The sequence below is a fragment of the Daucus carota genome, chromosome 2 (assembly GCF_001625215.2).
Source record: "Daucus carota subsp. sativus chromosome 2, DH1 v3.0, whole genome shotgun sequence".
Taxonomy (NCBI): domain Eukaryota; kingdom Viridiplantae; phylum Streptophyta; class Magnoliopsida; order Apiales; family Apiaceae; genus Daucus; species Daucus carota.
In genome coordinates, this window is record NC_030382.2 from 4,702,122 (window position 1) to 4,725,701 (window position 23,580).

The window sequence follows — 23,580 nt, forward strand, 5'->3', positions numbered from 1 at the left end:
AGATCTGCATGACTCATCATTGATCGCACCATGTCCAACAAGGTACGATTCCTCCTCTCGGAAACTCCATTCCATTGTGGTGTTCCAGGAGGAGTAAGTTGTGATACAATACCACACTCTTTTAAGAAATTCTTAAATTCTTGGCTTAAGTATTCACCTCCACGATCTGATCGTAGAGTCTTAATACTTTTGGTAGTTTGCTTTTCTACTTCAGCTTTGTACTCTTTGAACTTTTCAAAAGAATCGGATTTATTTTTCATAAGATACACATATCCATATCTACTGAAATCATCAGTAAATGTTATGAAGTAGTAAAAGCCACCTCTTGCCATAGTTCGCATTGGACCACATACATCACTATGTATTAGTTCTAATCTCTCAGTGGCCCTCTCACCTTGTCCTGTGAAAGGTGCTTTAGTCATTTTTCCAATGAGACATGGTTCGCATGCTTCGTATGATTCAAAATCAAACTTATCCAAGTATCCATCCTTATGTAACTTGGAAATGCGCTTCTCATTTATATGGCCTAAACGACAGTGCCAGAGGTATGTTTTATTTGAGTCATCAGTTTTAAGTCGTTTATTATTCACATTATAGATGGGAGTATCCAAGTCAAGAACATATAAACCGTTAAATAAACGTGCAACCCCATAGGTAACATTATTCAAAGAAAAGGAACAACTATTGTTCTGAATTGAAAAAGCAAAACCTTTCTTGTCCAAACAAGAAACTGAAATAATGTTTCTGCAAATTGCAGGCACGTAAAAACAATTCTCAAGTTCTAAAATAAGCCCAGTGGGCAACGATAAATGATAAGTCCCTACAGCTATAGCAGCAACTTTTGCTCCATTGCCAACTCGTAGGTCGACTTCTCCCTTTGCCAACGTCCTACTTCCCTGTAGCTCCTGCACATTCATACAAATGTGAGAACCACATCCAGTATCTAATACCCAAGATGTTGAAGTAGACAAATTGACTTCTATAACATAAATACCTGAATCAGAAGCGGCAGCAGCCTTCTTCTTCTTCAGATCCTCCAAATAAGCATGACAGTTCCTCTTCCAATGACCTGGTTTCTTGCAATAGTGACAATCACCCTCCTTCTGAACACCACCTTTCGGCTTCAAGGCCTTAGTTGGACCAGGTTTCGGATTGGCATTAGAATTAGATCCCATCTTCTTCTTGCCTTTCCATTTACCCTTTCCTTTGGCCTTCCCCTTATTCACCATCAATATGGGAGTAGGGGACACCTTCTGAATGTTGGTTTCAGCAGTTTTCAACATTGCCAACAATTCGGCGGGGTTCTTGTTTATCTCATTCATATTGTAATTCATTACAAACTGAGAATAGTTATTGTTTAGAGATTGCAAGATCAGATCAATTTGGTGCTCAGGACCAATCGGGGCACCCAATTTTTCAAGATAATCAATATACCCTATCATCTTCAGAACATGCGGTCCTACCGGATCACGTTCACCCTGCTTACAAGCATTCAAAGATTTGAAAGTATCAAACCTCTCCTGACGAGCCTGTCCCTCAAACATACGCTTAAGGTGCTCAATCATATCATAAGAATCCATATTCTCATGTTGTTTCTGAAGTTCAGCACTCATGGTCGCTAACATGAGACATTGAACATCCGTGTCATCATCGATATGCTTCTGATAAGCAGTATGCTGAGCACGGGTTGATCCTTCAGCGAGAGGTGTAGGGCGAGGAATATCTATGACATAGAGCTTGCGCTCTTGTTTGAGGACAATCCTCAAATTCCTTTGCCAGTCAAGGAAGTTGGTTCCTGTCAGCTTGTCCTTCTCAAGGACTGATCGTACAGAGAAGTTGTTTGAATTATTTGCCATTGGATATCTACAATATTTCAAATGCATAAGATAAATTAGTCTACAGATGTTTATTAAATTATGTTCAAGTGATTATAAATATATATTCAAAATATATATCTCCCACTATTTTGTTCAAATCAATAGCCCTAACTATTAATTCGGAAAGCATTTCTGTAAATCTTTCTAGTGAGCCAAGATCCATATTTCATCCATGCTTTAAGTTAGCGTGGGCTAATACTCTCAAAACATGACTATTTAGGTAGACAACATTTGTCAGTTATATCAAATATAACTCTTGGATAGTTTGGTGGAGCAACTCTTTGCACATATTTATGTAATAAATCTCACCAAACTCCATGCCTCTAAACCCACAATCCTATTGTGATGGTTTAGTTAAGTTAGACCCAATAATTCAATAACTAAGTACATTTACTTATCACGTCTTCCCATGATTGATTAAAGCACTTTGCTTTGGCAAACCTACTTCTTTCAATCTAGATCTTGACGAGTATTAATCATTGGAAGGCATCTGATTAACTTAATATTTTAATTAGGGATTTTATTAAAACGACCATGATCCTGTCATAAAGAGATCCTCAATTTTTCCTTGAATTAAATATTTCAAATCAATACTCTTTGATTGGTTGAAAACCCGACCTGAGGTGTTGGCACAACGGCTATACTTAAAAACCCCAAATCCGACGGAATCTTCCTCTCATTGAATATCGAAAATCCATAATTAATTCTGTGTTTCATAAACACGAGAATCTCATGATCGTTGTATTCCTTTTAAAATCTTGAGTCGTTACAGATTTTATCTTGTTTAAACAAGCATGGCATGGGTGTCGTATCGAATACATACATCTTAATCTAATTAAGCATGCATCTCTATAACTACGCATACATATCATCATCTCATGCATCATATATGTAAAGTGCAGTATGTAAACGTGCATGGTTATGGCCTTTATCCTATATGATTCTTTCAAGCTAATGAAAAAATCTAGGTCAATCTATGGTGAAGATGTATAACTATTACAAGTCTTCATGCTCCTTGATTGCCCCTCCTTGTGGATCATCCTTCAAACTTCAAGTACATTACAATGAATAATTGAATACAACCTATTCTAATGTACTTACATGAGAAAACTCGAGTTACATTCGAGATTAAAATTACAAGAATAAATATCACGACATGCAAGTCGTATTTATACAACCAAAACCAAAAAAACATTAAACTAGGGGTCCTTAAGGCCATAACCAGCACCATGCTCAAGTAAACAAATAAGAACACATAACCATACAAAGCGGGGGTCCGGGGGCGGCAGCCCCTGGGCGGGGGTCCGGGGGCGGCAGCCACCGGGCAGGGGTCCGGGGGCGGCAGCCACCGGGCGGGGTCCGGGGGCGGCAGCCCATGGCTGGGGTCGAGGTGCCTACGTATCTTCAGCGTTGTGAAGAATCAAGTCAAAAAACGTAGTTCTATTTTGGAGGGGTAGAGCCCTTTATATAGATGTCTCAGGGTTTGAGACTGATTAGAAGTAGGATCCCTTGTGTTAGAGTCCTAGTAGAAATAGGTATTTGAGTTAGAGATAGGATAGGACTGATCCCTGATCCTTATCTTGAGCTGCTGGAGGTTATCTAGGACTCTAGATAGTTATCTCCGAAATTTAGAGTTCTTATAGGACTCTTAGAGTCCTGGACTCGTCAGTCAGACTCCTAGTAGGACTAGGATTCGAGTTCTGGGCCCTGACCGGGCTGGAGGCTCGTGCCTTGAGATTGGGCAGCCCACGTTTCCCAAACGTGGATGCCCAACGGGCTTTTTATAACCTCAATCTGCTAGCTATGAATTTTGGGTGATAAACACAAAACCCGGGCCTTATATTCAGGCCTTTAATCAGACCCGAGCTCAAAATAACCCAATAATTTTTAGGGCTAATTTCAGACCCATATCATTTGCCCCCCAACTTTGGATAAGTTTCGTAGAAACTTTTCTAAAGTTTTAGCGCATTTTTGATTACTTCTCGAGCCTATTCTGAGCAAAGTCAGGCACCTGGGCCGATTTTAGACTTTCCTCGGTTGATCCGAGGAATTCTGGGGTAAACCAAGTGTTCTAGGGCGCTTTCCGAGCGTTTACCGGGCGCTTCCAGGGCGCTCTAGGGCGCTCCACGGGCGCTCTTGGCACTCCTGGGGCGCTCTTAGCGCTCCTGGGGCGTATCCTGGGCGCTTTTGAGCGTTGGGTGTTTTCAACACCCATGTTGATTGTCGACCTCACCCAGGTCGATTTAGGGCGTCTTGGGTGCCTAGGTCGAACATGGTGAGGTCCTCAGGCGCTCCACGGGCGCTTTTGGCGCTCCTGGGGCGCTCATAGGACGCTCCTAGGACGCATCTAGGGCGCTCTCGAGCGTTGGGTGTTTTTAACACCCATGTTGATTGTCGACCCCACCCAGGTCGATTTAGGGCATCTTGGGTGCCCAAGTCGAACATGGTGAGGTCCTCAGGCGCTCCACGGGCGCTCTTGGCGCTTCTGGGGCGCTCATAGGGCGCTCCCAGGGCGCATGTAGGGCGCTCTCGAGCGTTGGGTGTTTTTAACACCCATGTTGATTGTCGACCTGACCCAGGTCGATTTAGGGCGTCTTGCGTGCCCCAGTCGAACATGATGAGGTCCTCAGGCGCTCCACAGGCGCTCTTCGCGCTCCTGGGGCGCTCATAGGGCGCTCCAAGGGCGCTTCTCAGCGCTCTCAAGTGTTTTGCATTAAACATAGGTTAAACATGGATTATGCAACCATTAAGTGTAATAATGCTTGATTAGGGTTTTGTTGAGTGTAATCATGCTTGATTAGGGTTTTGTTGGTTTCAGATAAGATTAGGCCTTAGTCTAGATTTTAGGGACCTTTTCTAGGCTAATCTCTTGATAAGGGTTTTGTTGAGTTTTATACATATTTTATACATGTAAATATGTATAAATATTGTATTTTCATTTAATTTTAGGCTTTAGGAAAATCTAGATCCTTCTAAAACCTTCTAGATTATGGGCTTTTTCTTGGGCTTGGGCTAGTTGACCTATAATAGCAGGTCACTTGGCCTGTTGACCTGTTGGCCATCCTATAAATAAGTGAGCATCCTCATTTCTCACTTCTCACTTCTCACTCTACAAGTTTACAACATCTCTCTAGAATTCTCTTGAGCCTCAAGCTTTCACCACCAAGGTTCTTTCAAGCTCAAATGGCTGATCGGGAAGCATCACGCTTGGCCAAGATTTCCAAGGCCAAGGGCACCTCCTCCAAGTCCAAGAGTGGTACTCCTATAATTATAAACTCTTCTTGTTCATCTTTACTTGATTTGATCAATATTATGCGGGATGAATACCCATCCCTAGCCGAGCTAGGTTCTTATGGCTATGCTGCCGATTGTTCACCTTCGTTGGCTAAAGTCTATCATAGATTTCTTAACTTTCCCAAGGCTTATTCCCTGGTCCGTGCCGAACCCGGGGATAGGACCTGTCATTGGGATCCTCAGCACTTGTTTATATAAAAGCATGCTCTACTCGCCGGACTTAGGTTTCCCCTGCATCCCTTCATCCCTAAGCTCTTAGCTGATGTGGGACTCAATCCTTGCCAATTGACGCCCAATGCCTGGCATATGATCCATTGTTTCATGGTTCAGTGCCTATCTAAAGGCCTGTCCATGTTTGTCCCATTGTTTCGTAAGATTTTTCAATTCAAGAACTACCCGGCGGGTTCTACGGGTAGGGTTCTTATTAGTCATCTGCCTGACCAGCCTCATATTTTCAACAATTCCTCCATTCCGAATAACAACCCTCGTTGGAAGAAAGAGTTCTTCAAGCTACACTGGGAAGGGGGATATTGGGGAACTCTATTCAGATCCAAGTTTTGTAAGGTCGTTGATGGGAGTGTCGACTCCATCCACCTATCGGATGTCGAGAGGGCAGCCTATGCAGAATTGGTCAAAGACAATAGCCAATCCAAATGCTGGGATCTCCTTGATGAGTTCAATCTTAGAAAGCTTGGTCTTTCAAGGGTTAGTGATGAAGGTATAAACCTGTTTTTTACACCTAGGACTTTTCTCGGGTCTACCCCATTATTCATGACTTAACTTATTTCTTGTTTCCCTGTTGCAGCTGCCACACAAATCAATGAGCAGAATGCGCCCCTTCAAGAGGAGACAGGGCGGATGAAGCGACATAGGTTGGCTAAGGACCCTCGGGAGTTGCCCGCCTTCCTTCAACCTCATTCGGCGGAGGGCAGATCATCCAGTCAGCCTCAGGCTTCCAAGTCTCAAGCCTGTAAACCGGCTTGGGGTTTTCGAAGGACTGATTCAGTGCTGGCATCGACTGTTCATGCCTTTGATTGGTCCCTTTGTTGGGTTTCGGGGCAACAAACGCAGCGGAAAATCGACGTAAAATCAAAAATTCCGAAACCCTAACCCGAGGATCCATCTATAAAGTACGGCTGATCATGGAGATACGAAGTAATACCTTGTTGAAGCTTTACGTTAGAGAAAGATGGAGGTCCGGAACGAGCAATCACCACGCAGCCCTCGTCCAAGGATCGCGTCTCTAAGCAGTCCACACGAACGTCTGATCGCCAAAGATCACCGGAGCCGGTACTAGCCGAATGCAGCCTCTCTCTCTCTCTCTAGCCTCTCCTGATCTGGAGCTGCTAGGGTTTTGTAAAACGAATTTGACACTTAACCCTAAAACAATACATCATTATGTATTTATAGGGAAGAGAGATAGATGGGCCAAACCCTAATCGGATTTGGGCTTCTCCAAACCTAATCCGATTTTGGTTTTAATATTAAATTCGAAATTCTAATGACTTAATTAAGACCGGCTCAATTAAATAATTTATTTCGAATTAATCATTTAATTTAAATTCAGAATTTAAATTAAAACTCCTTTAAACGTTCAAAGTGTGTGACCCTTTAGGTTATTATTACGTTGGCAATAATTTTAATATCCAATAATAAAATTATAAACAATGAGCGGCATCTAGTAATACATCATTGCTACCCAAGTAATAATAATAATTGGTGATTCAATTAAACCTTTTGTGAATAATGTACAATGTAATATAATCCCTTTAACCTCATATTATAGATCAGACTCAAGGCATGTATTGTGTCATCCTCTTCATCGTCTAATCTGAATTTCCTTGATCAATGAGTAGACTATTAAACAAATCAATATTTGAGCACGGCCATGCATTTTATAGTCTCACTCAATCAAGAGGCCAATAATATCACTCCTAAAATAGGAGGGTTAAATCCTTTCTAGATCATTCATATTTCTCATACGATTCATAATATACCCAATGTACATTTCATCATCACCCGGTCAAAGGTAACTTTTAGTGCAACCAAAGTATATTAATTCTCATATAGAAATATAATGATATCAAGTCAGAGGATCATTACATCATTATCACAGTGAGAATTTCCAATGACACTTATTAACATGTAAAATCTCACGGTGGGTCATTCCAGTGCCATGTGTCGATACATGCACTTATGTTCTTGACTTTAGCATCACTATACCTATGATCAATGAGATGTGATCATCAGTCAACAAACATACTAGTCTTAATGCATCATTATTGTCCCTTAACAATGATACTCGACTAGGGACATTTAGGAATATTGATATTATTCTCATAATCTCATTTCTAAGTCACGTACTTAGAGATATAGAATTACATATAATATTCCAAGGACATTTATTATGCTTTCAATTTATTACGCAGTAAATAAAGATATAATAAATATTTATTCAATAATCAATATAACATAATCCATAAATGTCTACAATAGAACACAATAGTATTGTCTCTAGGACACCAATACTAACACCCTTCACTCTATTACCCCTGCCGACTACAATGATGTGGTGCTACAGAGGAAGATCGAGGGGATTGATGGCCTTGGCTCTCAGGCCCTTGCTAGTGTGAGTATCTGTACACACTTATTGTTTAGGTTTTTCGAGTCTTCCTTAACCCATTTGTCTACTTGTCTCAGGCCAATGCTCAATTCCAAGCTGCCCTTCATCAGGCCAAAGCTTGGAAAAAACAAGTTGAGAGCCACAAGAAGGCTAAGGAATCCCTGGAAGAAGGCATGGAGGCCCTTTGGATCAAGGATATAGAAAAGGACGAGATTGTGGCTAAGACTCAATCGGAGCTGGTGGAAGCTCGAAGCGAGCTAGTCAAGGCTCGAAATGGAAAGGATGCTATCATTGACGACTATACGGACTCTGATGAGTTCAAGAAGCTGATGGAGAAGCACAATGAGATCACCTTTCCAGAGGATTATAGTATCGGGCGGAACGATGCTGTTAAGAGCATTCATGAGGTTCATTCGGACATGTTCGACCCTAGCGTGGAGTATATCTATCCCATGAGGATTGTTCTTGACTCTCCTAGTCCTATTGAAGAGGAAGTCGAACCTTTGGATGTTATTGAAAGGCATCCGGTTGGGGAGTCCGAGTCTACAGATAGCTCGGAGGCTGATTCCGAGTCCGATGAGTAGGATTTATTAAGGACCCTGCGTGGTCTACTTATTTAGACTTATCTAGCCTTAACTTGTAGTATTGGACTTATTTAGCCTTAACTCGTAGTATCGGACTTATCAAGCCTTAGCTTGTAATTTTAACTAAATCAATGTTAATCGTAACTTATTTGTGTTTGAATTCATGTTCCGGGTTGATCCGTTCACGGTAGGCAAGCAAAAACTCAAGGAAAACATTAAAAACATGAGATATGGAGCAATCCATAAGAAATTTTATTGAAACTATAGTAGAAGAGATAAACAACTAACATCAACTAAGTTATAAACTAACTGGCACTGGTCTATCAGAACTTATTCAATGGTCATCTACTTACTAAGATAATCAAATATAATAAATCTTCAAGTTGGTGGCATGCCAACTTCTTGGAAACTCAACTCCATCCAGGGTCTGAAGCTTGTATGAGCCGCGACCAATAACATCCTTCACCTGATACGGACCTTCCCAGTTTGGGGCCATATTTCCCTTGGGACCAAATCCTGAGGCCTCAGCTTTCCTTAGGACTAAATCCCTTTTTTTGAAGAATCGCTCCTTGACTCGGAGATTATAGTAATAGGAAGCTCGTTTTTGGCTCTCAACGATCCTGGCGTTAGCCTCATCTCGGACCTCATCGATCATGTCGAGTACGAGTCTCATTCCTTCCTCATTAGCTTCGGGCTCATACTGCTGGACCCTGGGGGAGGTATGAGTTATCTCAAGTGGCACCACGGCTTCAGCTCCGTAAGCTAACTAGAACGGGGTTGCTCTGGTGGAGACCTTGCAAGTTGTTCGATATGCCCATAGTATAGGAAAAATCTCTTTAGCCCAAGACCCATGTGCTTTCTCGACTCTTTTCTTTAGTCCATCAAGGATTATCCTGTTGGCTACTTCAGCTTGCCCATTGGCTTGAGGATGGGAACCGACGTGAATCGTAGCTCAATGCTATAGTCGTTACAGTATCCTACAAACTCTGAGTTGTTGAACTGGGCTCCATTGTCAGTAACCAAGACCCAGGGTATGCCATACCTGCATATGATGTTTTCCCAGAAGAACTGAGCAACTTGCTTGGTGGTTATCTTGGTCAGGGGTTTGGCCTCAATCCACTTGGTAAAGTAGTCAATAGCCACTATCAAAAACTTCCTTTGAGCACTGGCGAGTGGAAATGGCCCTAGGATATCCATCCCCCACATAGCAAAGGGAATCAGGGAGTTAATGGATGTCAGCATCTCTGGGGGCTGGCGCACAACAGGCGCAAATCTCTGACATCGATCGCATCTCTTAACATAATCCTTCGCCTCCTTCAGCATATTTGGCCAAAAGAACCCAAGGCCTCCCACCTAGGTGTTGGCCACAAATTCCTTCATGGACCTCTTTTAGGGCTTCCCGGGCCTCATCTGGCCTTAAACACTTCAAATATGGTATAACAAAAGACTTCTTATAGAGAATCCCCTCAATCAGTGCATACTTTAAAGCTCTTACCTGTAGTTTTCGTGCTTCCCCAACATCTGGTGGTAGGTGTCCAGTTTCGAGATACGATTTGATTTCATCGATCCAAGTGGCCCCCGTGTCAATTGGGGCTACCAGGTTGGCATTGATACTTGGGGTTTTCAAAACCTGATAGTAAACACTTCCCGAGCACACCTCATTCTCCGAGGATGCAAACTGGGATAAGGCATCAGCCTTTGCATTCTCTTCCCTGGGTATATATTCTACCAAACATTCTTCAAATTGTGTCATCTGGGCTTTAACAATCCTCAAGTATTTCAGCATTGTTTCTTCTCGTGCCTCAAATTCTCCATTAACCTGTGACAGCACAAGTCTTGAGTCCCCACAGACTTTCAGGTTTTCAACCCTCAGGGTTCTCGCCAATCCCAATCCAGCTATAAGAGCCTCATACTCAGCTTCATTATTGGTAGTTGGAAAGTCTAACTTGATCGCGTACTCGACCGTGAACCCATCCAGGCTTCGGAGCACCAGCCCTGCCCCACTATTTTTTATTTTTGAAGCTCCGTCAAAAAATAGTAACCAATACTCTTTAGGTATCTCCTCTTCTTTGGGTTCCTCTACCTTACTCTCCTGCCCCCCGACTTCCTTGTTGTCAATGGTGCATTCAACGAGGAAGTTAGCTAGAGCTTGAGCCTTGATTGCAACCCGTGGTTTGTATCGAATTTCGAATTCCCGGAGCTCTACTGCCCATTTGATTAATCTTCCACTAGCCTTCGGGCTATGCATTATGTTCCTAAGGGGCTGGTCTGTCAAGACTTCAATTTTGTGAGCCTGGAAGTAAGGTCTCGGCTTTCTTGAAGCTGTAATCATGGCTAAGGCAAACTTCTCAATCACAGAATAGTTGAGCTCTGCTCCATGCAAAATCTTACTAACATAGTAGACAGGTTTTTGGATTTTTCGATCCTCACGAACCAAGACCGCGCTCTCAGAGACATCCAAGTAGACATATAATGTTTCTCCATCTACAGGCTTTGACAACAGTAGTGGCTCTGCCATATACTTCTTCAACTGCTCCAAGGCCTCCTGGCTCTCACTTGTCCATTCAAAATCTTTAACTTTCTTCAAAGCCTTAAAGAAGGGCAAGCACTTATCCCCGGACTTCGAGATGAAACGTCCCACTGCCGCGATTCTTCCTATTAACTTTTGAACATCCTTTATAGACTTAGGCGGTTCCATATCAAGGATGGCCTTTATCTTGTCGGGGTTGGCCTCAATCCCACGTTTTGAGACCATCAGACCCAAAAATTTTCCAGACCCAACTCCAAAGGCACACTTGGCTGGATTCAACATCATCTTATGTGTCCTCAGTGTTAGGGTTATACTAAAATATTCGTTTGAAGTATATAATAATTATTTGAGAATCTTGAATGCATGTTTTCACATTGTCTGTATATTATATATTGTAGACAATCTAGTATCAAATGGGATAGCAGAACATTAGATTGTCGAGTTCCTTATATAATATAATAAAGGTTCACAGTCTAAATGGTGTTAGACAAACCATTGGAACGACTGAAGTATTATTTGGAAATAGTTTATCATGACTATTGAATAATACTTATATACTGTGTGTATATTGAACGGGATCAAAATAGTAGAATAATTGTTTCTTTAATTCTGACAATAAAGAACTCAGATTCCATGATGTTATTAATGCTTAAGTTCTTAATTCGGATATAGTGATTGACACTTGTATTTAATGCACATACCTTGACTCATAAGTTAAGTGATTTATTTTAAATTACGAATTTATGTATTGGGCAATGACATTATATACAGAGTGGGATATTGACTATATAAGGAAACCATGTCCGAAAAATATATTCGGGTGATGATGTCCTCTTGAAAGCTCATAAAGATAATTATGCTTTAGTCCTGCAGGCAGATTTGTTCTTGCATAATTATAAGGTTGAGTGGATGATTAAGGATAAAAGATATTGATTAAATTAATTGTTAGAAATTAATCTAATTAATGGACATGCGATATCTTAAACATGGGGAATTTATAAGCAATTAATATGGGAGCCGAATTAAATAATTTTTAGTGGATTGAATTAATATTTAATGACATTGGGCCTGACCTGGAATGTCATTGGAAGGCCTGACCTAATGGTCCATGATCTCTACTGTAGCCTATATATATTCTCGTTCTCCTAAAGCTAAAAGACACACCAAAACGAATTCATCCTAGATTTTGAGAGAGGCAGACCTTTTTCTCAAAGAGACAGCTAGGGTTTTGGGTTTCCGAAGCTTTAGGGAGTGGCACACCTTGGGAGATCGAAGGCCACACTTCGTCCAAGGAGAATCAGGGAATACAGTAGAAGATGTAGATTTGAATCGCTTGCGCCGTAGCGATTAAGGTTAATATAATGTTCGAACTTTTAATTAGTATCATAAAACGCAGGGCCAAGGTCCGATTGTTCCTACAATGGTATCAAAGCGAGGTTGCGGTTCTGCGTTTTATGATATGTAGTCCATGTCATGATTATATATGCATGTATGAATTGGTTCTGTGATGCAGGTCGTTGTCCACTATTTTGGCCGTGTTTTAATTCTGTTATGTTTGGATTCCACGTGGTTTATCGTGGCTGTTGTAAATCACGAGGGTTGATCGTGATAGTTTAATCTTGTAATTCAATTTGTAATTGTTTTAGATTATGATCTGATGTAATAGAATAGGCTAGTTCGTCTGTACATTTTGTATGTAATTGTTTGATCAACGGGGCTGCAAGAAATAGAGATCTTCTGCTGCTGCGATCTGTTTTCGGGGGTGCTGCAGTGTTTTGGCCGTAACTTTTGCATACGATGTCCGATTTGGGCGAACGAGCACTTTTCAGAGACGGCAGAACGAGACGGACCTAGCTATAAATCGGGCAAGCCCGGTTTACATGTTTTCGAGGCTGTTTTTGGAATTTTTCGAGGCATTCTGAGGCCGTTTAGGCCTCCAAACGGGCTCTCGAAGTTTTCTGGAATCTTTCGAAGGATGAGTTCGAAGCTGTTATTCCGGGGACCATAATAGTGGATGTGGTCAATTATGATTTACATAATCCTTGATTATTGTTATTATGTGTTTCTTGTCTGTGTTGTTATGCCATGTGATACTAACCTTTCGCATGCTAGAATGACATGGACATAGGGATATTTTAATTAATGCTTTAATCATGATAGTATGCAGCCATGTTATGTGTTCTTTGTGTTTCTATTACCATGATAGTATCCATGTGGACTTCGAAGAACTAACATAGGACGATGCATCTAGATTAAAATCCTCAAAGTAAAATTTAAGTGGGAGAGGGAGTTAATATGATATTAAATCCCATGGTCTCCATCATTGTTTGTATGTAATTTAACATAAAGACGAATATAAATTATGTATACGTCACCCATCGTGGCATGTAATTTATGGTGTCTAGAATGTTATAGATATTACTGGAACAAACTTCTTAAATTAATATGAATAAATACGAATTTTCATTATCTCTGATTTGGGGCGATTTCTAAGGCTTATGGGTATTAAGTGAGACCGATGTGACTCCTCCACTGCCTAAAAATCAAACCAGACACGAATATTGAATTGAAGTATTCTATTCAAAGAATATCGGAAGGTATACATGCCGCCCATCGTGGCGTACCAGGTTCCGTAAGTTTTGGATAATTTAAGATTTGATGATGGTATACACTTAGCTATGAAAAATAATATATACCACCCCAACGTGGCTTATTGTTTAGTAATAGGACCGAAGTAACGTTTAAACAAATTTAGGTGGTATACATGTCACCCATCGTGACATACCAGAAACTTATGGTGTTTAAACGTTAGTGCATTTAATTTTAATAATTGTTAGAGGAACCAATAGGTCTTAATTTTTAATGCATCCTTCTTATGTGTAATGTGATTTTTTCATGCATGATTCTCAGGATAAAATGGGCTTTAATCCACTGTTCACCATACTTAAGGATAACAAACTTACCGGACCTAACTATATTGAATGGAAACGTAATTTGGACATTGTGTTGACTGCTGAGGAGTACAAGTTTTGCACTTATGAACCCAAGCCTGAGCAGCCTGCTGCTGATGCTCCTGATGAGGAGAAAGAGTATTATAAGCGGTGGATAAAGGCTGATAAGATGTCGCGATGTTACATTCTGGCAGCAATGTTGGGTGTTTTGCAGCATCAGGCTATGGCCACTGTTTCGGATATGCTCTTTAATCTCAAGGAACTTTTGGAGATCAGAATAGGGCTGCTAGGCAAGTAGCCATGAAGGCTTTATTGAACACTCAGATGGCTGAAGGTAGACCTGTAAGGGATCATGTTCTCAAGATGATGTCACATCTGAATGAGATAGAGATCCTTGGTGCTGAGCTTGACGGGGAAACCCAGATTGACATTATCCTTATGAGCTTGCCTAAGAGTTTTGAGCAGTTCCGCTTGAATTACAACATGAACAAGAGGCAGTATAGTCTTGCGGAACTGCTGACAGAACTTCAGGCAGCTGAAGGATTATTTCGCCAGAGTGTTCAAATGAATGTGGCTGAAAAATGTTCTTCTTCTAAGCCGAAAGGCAATAAGAAGAAGAAAAAGGCTCAGACACAGAAAGCTGTGAAGGCAATGGGAGTTCAAGGTGGTGTGAAAAAGCCTAAGGGGAAGTGCTACCGGTGCAAGTAGTCGGGTCACTGGAAACAGGATTGTCCTCTTCCTAAGAAGAGAAACAATACTGGTATGTCTCTTTCTCTAGTTATAGAAACATTTATAGCGGCTATATCTACGAGCACTTGGTGTGTAGATACATGAGCCACTGATCATGTTTGTAACTCTATGCAGGGGTTCCAGCAATCCAGAATGCTTAGAGATGGTGAGATCTACGTGTTCATGGGAGATGCTACAAAAGTAGCAGTAGTTGCAGTAGGAGTTATTCATTTATCTTTTGCTTCTGAAAGGATTTTGGTTTTGAATAATTGTCTTTATGTACATTCTTTTAGAAGGAATTTGATTTTGGTTTCTAAACTTGCTATGGATGGTTATTATGTTTGTTTGGATCGTAATGTTTCTATTATGATGAATAAATGGATTATATGTTCTGGTACATTGCAAGACAATTTGTATATAATTAATCCTAGTCAACCTGCACTGCAACTACAACATAGGGTATTGAACAACACATCTTCTACCTCTAATAAAAGAAAGGACCCTTCTAGTTTGAACCAAACATATCTTTGGCACTTGAGATTAGGTCATATTGACTTGAGGAGGATTCAAAGACTGGTAGTAGACGGGCCTTTAGGCTCATTGGCAGTGGAGCCATTTCCAGTTTGTGAATCCTGCTTGGAAGGTAAAATGACCAATAGACCTTTCAAGGCAAAGGGGAATAGAGCCAAAGAAGTTTTAGGATTGGTTCACTCTGATTTATGTGGACCCATGAATATCCAAGCAAGAGGTGGTTATGAGTATTTCGTCACTTTCATTGACGATTATTCTAGATATGGGTACGTTTATTTGTTGCGCCGTAAGTCTGAGTGCTTTGATAAGTTCAAAGAGTACAAAGCTAAAACGGAGATCGACATAATAAAACTATCAAGTCACTACGATCAGATCGTGGTGGCGAGTACTTGCTTGAAGAATTCAAGGAATATTTATCAGAGAATGGGATAGAATCCCAGTTGACTGCACCAGGCACACCCCAGCAGAACGGTGTAGCAGAGAGAAGGAACCAGACTCTTTTAGAGAGTGTTAGATCAATGATGAGTTATTCAGATTTACCCAAGTCGTTTTGGGGACATGCCTTAGAGACAGCAGCTTATCTTCTGAACTTAGTACCTTCTAAGTCGGTTCTTATAACCCCTTTAGAATTGTGGACCGGGGACAAACCGAGTCTAAGACATATTCGGATATGGGGTTGTCCAGCACATGTGCTGAACAAGAACGCGACTAAGCTAGAATCTCGTATTGAAGTAAAGCTGTTTGTAGGCTACCCCATGGGAACAAAAGGTTATTTATTTTATAGTCCTAAGGATCGAGATGTCACTGTTAGCACCAATGCAAGATTCTTAGAGGAAGAGTATATATTGAATCACAAACCCATGAGTAGTATCGTTTTAGAGGAACTAGTGGGAGGGACGAATAACGAACCTGTAGTACAAGTAGAACAGCCACAGTAGACTGTGCAACCGGCCACTGATGCCGCACCAGTTCCTCGTCGTAGTGGGAGGGTTGTTCGACAGCCCGACAGATTCATGTTTTTGGGAGAGTCTTCGGACTTGGTCTCTGGTGAACATGATGATGATCCCCGGACATACGAAGAGGCAATACAAGACAAAGATGCAAGTCTTTGGGAAAAGGCAATGGATTCTGAGATGGAATCAATGTATTCTAATCAGGTCTGGGAGCTCGTGGAACCACCCAAAGGTATAAAACCTATTGGAAACAATGTTAAGATGTTGTCTTCAATAAAGGCATGGTTGTTCAAACAATTTGAAATGAAGGTCTTAGGTGAAGCAGCATACATCCTTGGGATAAAACTTATAAGGGATCGCAAGAAAATGATGTTGGCTTTATCTCAAGAGCCCTACATAGATGACGTATTAGCTCGTTTTAACATGCAGGACTCCAAGAAGGGTAATTTACCTTTCAGACATGGAGTTACTCTATCAAAGAGGCAGTGTCCTTCGACATCTAAGGAGATAGAGAACATGAAGGCAGTTCCTTATGCTTCGGTATATGGGAGCCTAATGTATGCAATGTTATGTACGAGGCCTAATATTTGCTTTGCCGTGGGCATGGTTAGCAGATACCAGTCAAACCCAGGACAGGAACATTGGAGTGGTGTAAAAGCAATACTCAAGTACCTGCGAAGGACTAAAGAGTATATGTTAGTTTACAAGTCCTCTGATTTATTGCCTCTGGGATATACCGATTCGGATTTCCAAAGAGATAAAGATAAGAGAAAGTCCACCTCGGGATGTGTTTTTACTTTGGGAGGTGGAGTCGTAATATGGAGGAGTGTGAAGCAGAAATGCATCGCAGACTCAACCATGGAAGCCGAATATGTGGCAGTCTTTGAGGCATCCAAAGAGGCTATATGGTTCCGAAACTTCCTGATGGATTTGGATGTGGTTCCTAATCTGCTACAGCAAATCACGATTTATTGTGATAACACTGGTGCTGTGGCAAATACCAAGGAACCACGGGCCCATAAGGCAGCGAAACACTTAGAGAGTAAGTATCACCTCATACGACAGTTCGTTAAGCGAGGAGATATCATTGTGGCTGATATAGCATCGAAGGATAACCGGGCAGATCCTTTCACGAAGAGCTTACCAGCTAAGGCTTTTCAGGAGCACGTGGAAGCGATAGGAGTCAGATACTTGGTCACATAGTTGTTATAGTTTGTAGTGGATTGCTTGTAATAAACACTGATATACTCAAAGAATATCTTGAGTATAAGTGGGAGATTGTTAGGGTTATACTGAAATATTCGTCTGAAGTATATAACAATTATTTGAGAATCTTGAATGCATGTTTTCACATTGTCTGTATATTATATATTGTAGACAATCTAGTATCAAATGGGATAGAAGAAGATTAGATTGTCGAGTTTCTTATATAATATAATAAATGTTCACAGTCTAAATGGTGTTAGACAAACCATTGGAACGACTGAAGTATTATTTGGAAATAGTTTATCTTGACTATTGAATATTACTTATATACTTTGTGTATATTGAACGGGATCAAAATAGTAGAATAATTGTTTCTTTAATTCTGACAATAAAGAACTAAGATTCTATGATGTTATTAATGCTTAAGTTCTTAATCTGGATATAGTGATTGACACTTGTATTTAATGCACATGCCTTGACTCATAAGTTAAGTGATTTATTTTAAATTACGAATTTATGTATTGGGCAATGACATTATATACAGAGTGGGATATTGACTATAAAAGGAAACCATGTCCGAAAAATATATTCGGGTGATGATGTCCTCTTGAAAGCTCATAAAGATAATTATGCTTTAGTCCTGCAGGCAGATTTGTTCCTGCATAATTATAAGGTTGAGTGGATGATCAAGGATAAAAGATATTGATTAAATTAATTGTTAGAAATTAATCTAATTAATGGACATGCGATATCTTAAACATGGGGAATTTATAAGCAATTAATATGGGAGCCGAATTAAATAACTAATTTACGGAATTAGGAAAGGTAGTGCAAATATTAATTCTTTAGTTGATTGAATTAATATTTAATGACATTGGGCCTGGCCCGGAATGTCATTGGAAGACCTGACCTAATGGTCCATGATCCCTAATGTAGCCTATATATATTCTCATTCTCCTAAAGCTGAAAGACACACCAAAATGAATTCATCCTAGAGTTTGAGAGAGGCGGACGTTTTTCTCAAGGAAACAGCTAGGGTTTTGGATTTTCGGAGAGTTAAGGAGACGCACACCTTGGGAGATCGAAGGCCACACTTCGTCCAAGGAGAATCAGGGAATACAGTAGAAGACATGGATTTGAATCGCTTGCGCCGTAGCGATTAAGGTTAATATTTTGTTCGAACTTTTAATTAGTATCATATAACGCAGGGCCAAGGTCCGATTGTTCCTACACTCATGACTTCAAAAGCCTCTCTCAGGTGCTCAAGGTGATCAGCTTTGTTCAAGCTCTTCACTAGCATATCATCAACATAGACCTCCATGGTTTTTCCAATCAGATGTTTAAACATCTTATTTGCTAGGCGTTGATATGTGGCTCCTGCATTCTTTAAACCAAACGCCATAACCAAATAACAAAAGATACCAAAATCAGTGATGAATGATACCTTAGGAATGTCGTCCTTATTCATTCGGATCTGGTTGTATCCACTAAAGCCATCCATAAAGCTTAACATCTCGTGCCCAGCTGTAGCATCGATCAGAGTATCTATTCTTGGGAGAGGAAAACAGTCCTTAGGACAAGCATCATTCAAATCTGTGAAGTCTACACACATCCTCCACTTTCCGTTATCTTTCTTGACCATGACTGGGTTGGCTAGCCATTTTGGGAATTGGATTTCCTCTATAAAACCTGCTTCCAAAAGCTTATCGACCTCCTGTTTTATGGCTTCTTGCCTCTCAGGGGCAAAACTTCTCTTCTTTTGTTTCACGGGTTTTCTATCTGGGTTCACATTAAGCGTGTGTGTCATAAAGAGGGGATCAATCCCTGGCATATCAGCAGCGGTCCAAGCAAACACATCCCGGTTGTTCCTCAAGAATTTCACAAATTCAGATTTCATATCCCGGGGAGCGACGCCCCTACATAGGTCACCTTCTCGGGCTCATCCGGATATAGGGAGATGGGAACCAAGTCCTCAGCAGGTTTCCCTCTCTTTACTCTTCTTCTCGGACATCCAAGTCCTCAATTGGGAGAACCTGCCCCCCAGTCCCTCCGGATTTCAGAGCCCCCACATAACAACTTCTAGCCATTTTTTGATCTCCTATTTCTTCTCCCACTCCGTTCTTGGAAGGGAATTTGATCTTCAAATGGTAGGTGGATGGGATTGCTTTAAAAGCATGTATCCCTGTTCTCCCAAGGATAGCATTGTAGGTTGATGAAGCCTTAACGACCAAAAAATTCAACATACATGTGGCATGTCTAGGCTCGGTGCCCATTGTCACAAGTAGTTGGATCATACCTTCAATCTTTGTCTCCATGTTATTAAAGCCGTATATAGGCATATCCGAAGGTGTCAATTGCGAATCAGAATATCCCATCTTCTCATATACATCATGAAATAAGTTATCTACCGAAGCTCCACTCTCAATGAGTACCCTTTTTACAGAAGAGTTTCCAATCACCGGGGTGATTACCAAAGGATCATCATGGGGAAATTTCACTCTATCAAGATCTAAATTGTCGAATGCTAGAGCAAACTCAATTTTTGCCCTCTTCGGGGGCTCTCCAACAATGCACATCACTTCACGAGCATAAGCTTTTCGTGAGTTACTAGATAGGCCTACTGCGGTCGGTCCTCCACAGATTACATTGATCACAGGCCCTCTAGGCTGGTTTCTCTTATCCCTATCATCATTGTCTTTTCTACGATTGTCATTGTCACAGGGATTCCTGTCTGTATCCCTAGTATACCTGGACAACTTGCCTTTCCGGATCAAAAACTCAATCTCATCCTTCAACTGCCGACAATCATCAGTCTTATGTCCTGTATCCTTATGAAACCTGCAGTACAAGTCCTTGTTTCTCTTTTCGGGGTCAGTCCTAATAGGCTTCGGCCATCGAACACTTCCATCTTTCTCAATTTCCATCAGGATCTGACTCCTAGGGGCATTCAGCCTTGCATACTCAGTGAACCTCGGTCCTGCTCTCTTTTTGGTGGGGGATTTATCACCATCCCCTGTCTTTGAATACTTACTATTCGCATTGTACTCGGTGTCGTTTCCATGTTTCTTTGGGTTCGGGGTTGGTCCCTGGTTATTCTGGGATTTCTTCAGGCTTTCCTCAGCCTTGATATACTTCCAGGCCCTCTCCTGGAGCTCATTCATGTTTTCAGGGGCCCTCTTGGCTCGTGATTGGCGGAAATTATCATCCGTGGTTCCTTGCTGTAGGGCAATCATTGCTACTTTCTGGTCTAAATCCAAGACCTTGAGTGCCTCTTTAGTGAACCTATTCATATAGTCTTTGAGGGATTCGATCCTGCCTTGGTGAAGGTTCATCAACGAGGCTGAACTCTTAGCGTGGGTCTTACTCCCAATAAACTGGCCTATGAAAGCTCGGCTCAAATCTCCAAACGAGGATATAGAGTTAGGGGGTAGTCGACTATACCAGTGTTGTGCCATCCCACTCAAGGTTTGGGGCAAGGCTCGACACTTAATGGCCTCTGTGACTGGTTGCAACAGCAATGCATTTATAAAGGTTCGTACATGGTTCGCGGGGTCACCCGTTCCATCATACACCTTAATAGTGGGCAACTTGAACTTCTGAGAAATTCTTGCTGCCATGATCTCCTCGGTGAATGGGGGGATCGGGTTATCTAGATCACCTGCAGCCAACAAGTGAATTCTATTCATACCTGCGTTCTGAGGGTTTTCAGTCTGTTGCTGAGGTTCGGGCGGTGGCTGCCTGGCCTGGTGTGCCGCCATGTCTCTTTTCAACTGAGCTATCTCCTGTTCATAAGCTCGAATCCTGGCTTCGTACTCCTGGTCCATGGGTCGACGGGACTCGGGGTTATTCGGCCTAGTGTTGTGCTGGGAGCCTCGGCTCTGGTTTCCGTCTCTCCTTCTTCGTGGGGGAATATCATAGTTCCTCTCTGAATCTTCAGAAGAGTCGTCCGTATAAACTACATACTCATTTGTTGGTCCTCTTGTGGTCGTCACAACGGTTGAGTAATGAGTCCCAAAATCAGTGGCTATGGCCACAACATTAGTCATAGGGGGCAGCGTGCCAAAAATCATAGGAATTGAGGTTTGAGCAGCGGTGGTTGTGCCACTGCTAGCAAGGGTCAACGTGACTGGTGGTGTGATGGTGACGAGATTCGAGGTTCCAGCAGCGACCTGAGAAGAGGGTGGATCCTGGGTTGCAGTGTTGTCTCCGTTCGAAGGAGCATGAATTTCTGAGCGTAATCTGGTGGACACCATGGTTGTTGTCTTCTTCCCACAGATGGCGCCAAATGTTATGGATCAAAAATCGAGGGGTGAGCTTCATGCTTTTTGACTGATCTCGCGAGTCGGAACTCAGACGGGTCCTCCCGAGGTGCCTACGTATCTTCAGTGGGGTGAAGAATCAAGTCAAAAACGTAGTTCTATTTTGGAGGGGTAGAACCCTTTATATAGATGTCTCAGGGTTAGAGACTGATTAGAAGTAGGATCCCTAGTGTTAGAGTCCTAGTAGAAATAGGTATTTGTGTCAGAGATAGGATAGAACTGATCCCTGATCCTTATCTTGAGCTGCTGGAGGTTATCTAGGACTCCAGATAGTTATCTTTGAAATTTAGAGTTGTTATAGGACTCTTAGAGTCCTGGACTCGTCAGTCAGACTCCTAGTAGGACTAGGATTCGAATTCTGGGCCCTGACCAGGCTGGAGGCTCGTGCCTTGAGATTGGGCTGCCCACGTTTCCCAAACGTGGATGCCCAACGGGCTTTTTATAACCTCAATCTGCTAGCTACGAATTTTGGGTGATAAACACAGAACCCGCGCCTTATACTCAGTCCTTTAATCAGACCCGAGCTCAAAATAACCCAGTATTTTTAGGGCCAATTTCAGACCCATATCAGTCACTCTCCGGCAACCTTCAAATCGCACTCAACCACCATGGTTCAACTCCCCGAATCCCGATCTATTCATTCCTCCATTTATTTTTGAGAAACTCGGCTTCCTTTTCATTTTCCGGCCAAACCCCGAAACTCTACTCTCCTCTCTTTCTCTCTTCTTTTCCCCTCTCTTATCTCTCTCGCCTCGCTGCTTCTCTCCGAGCGTTGTTCCGCGCCTGCCCGTCGCCACCAGCGGTGGTGGCGACTCTTCGCCTTTTCCGGCGACCTCGACAGACACACGCTCAAACACACGCACACATACAAGCCAACAAAATAAACCAACCTCCTCCTTCGATTCCCTTTCCTCCCTTGCAACTACGACTGTAGTGGCTTAAAAAACACCGCCCGGGGCCGTCGCCGGCGACACTCGTGGCGCGCTCCAGCCGCGTCTCCCCCACTTCCGATCCACCCTCCTTCTAAACTCCTTATTCTCCCAACAAAAAGCAACCAACAGATTCAGTTTTGTTTTAGTCGTATACATAAACATACACATGATATTTCACAGAAACTAAACAAAATAACAAATATATAATCTGCCAATCTGTTCACAGTTGTTGTTATAGCTGATTAACATGTTTTGACCCTACAAATATTACTCCTAAAATTTACAGTGGCTATACATATATGAATATGGTAATAATTTAAAATAAACAACAACAAAAGTGCAAGAATATTCAAACTCGCCTACTTTCTTGGGTGTATTTAAGGCAATCTCTAACACATGTGTATCTACTACCAAATCACTCTTATTTTATATCCAAATATACAAATGAACTTAAATGCTCAAGAATCTTACCTTTTTGTAGCTTGATCTTGCTTTTAAAATCAAATCTTTACTCTTAATTACTCCAAGCCTTTGAATCCTTGCACAAATCTTCTCCCTTTCTCACTCTAAATCTCTTCCTTTCTTGCCTCTTTCTCTCTCTAATACACACCAAATGCAAGCTTCCCTTCTTTTATTTACTCTTAACAATTTCAATAACTTTATTTTAATTTATTAATTCTCTAGAGGCTTCCACTAGAAGATCTTATAATTCTATAATATATTCTCACCAAAATATCTCCATTGCTAGTAGATCTTTTCACTTACAAATATCTTTTATTTTCATTTTATTTAATTAATTAAATCTACAGGCTTCCATCAAAATATCTAGGCTTTTAAGTAGTGGTTTATTAAAATATCCTTCCAAGCACAAATATCATCTCCCTCCAAAATATCATCTATTATTTTATTACTTAAATCATTTTCACCTTATTTAAATTTAATTAATATCTTGAGCCTAGTACTTAAATACCTTAAATTTTATTTTAGATCTTCACACAAAATATTTCACCTTACCAAAATTCTATTCTTTTATATTTATTTATCTTTTATA

At 41.3% G+C, this 23,580-nt stretch overlaps 1 protein-coding gene across 1 annotated transcript; it reads right to left on the reverse strand.

Moving 5' to 3' along the window:
* Window positions 1-9,672: 9,672 nt before the first annotated feature.
* LOC135150317 (uncharacterized) lies at window positions 9,673-11,193 on the reverse strand. The gene has a single exon (XM_064086580.1). It carries the CDS (start codon window positions 11,191-11,193, stop codon window positions 9,673-9,675), a length of 1,521 nt encoding a protein of 506 aa, XP_063942650.1.
* Window positions 11,194-23,580: the final 12,387 nt, after the last annotated feature.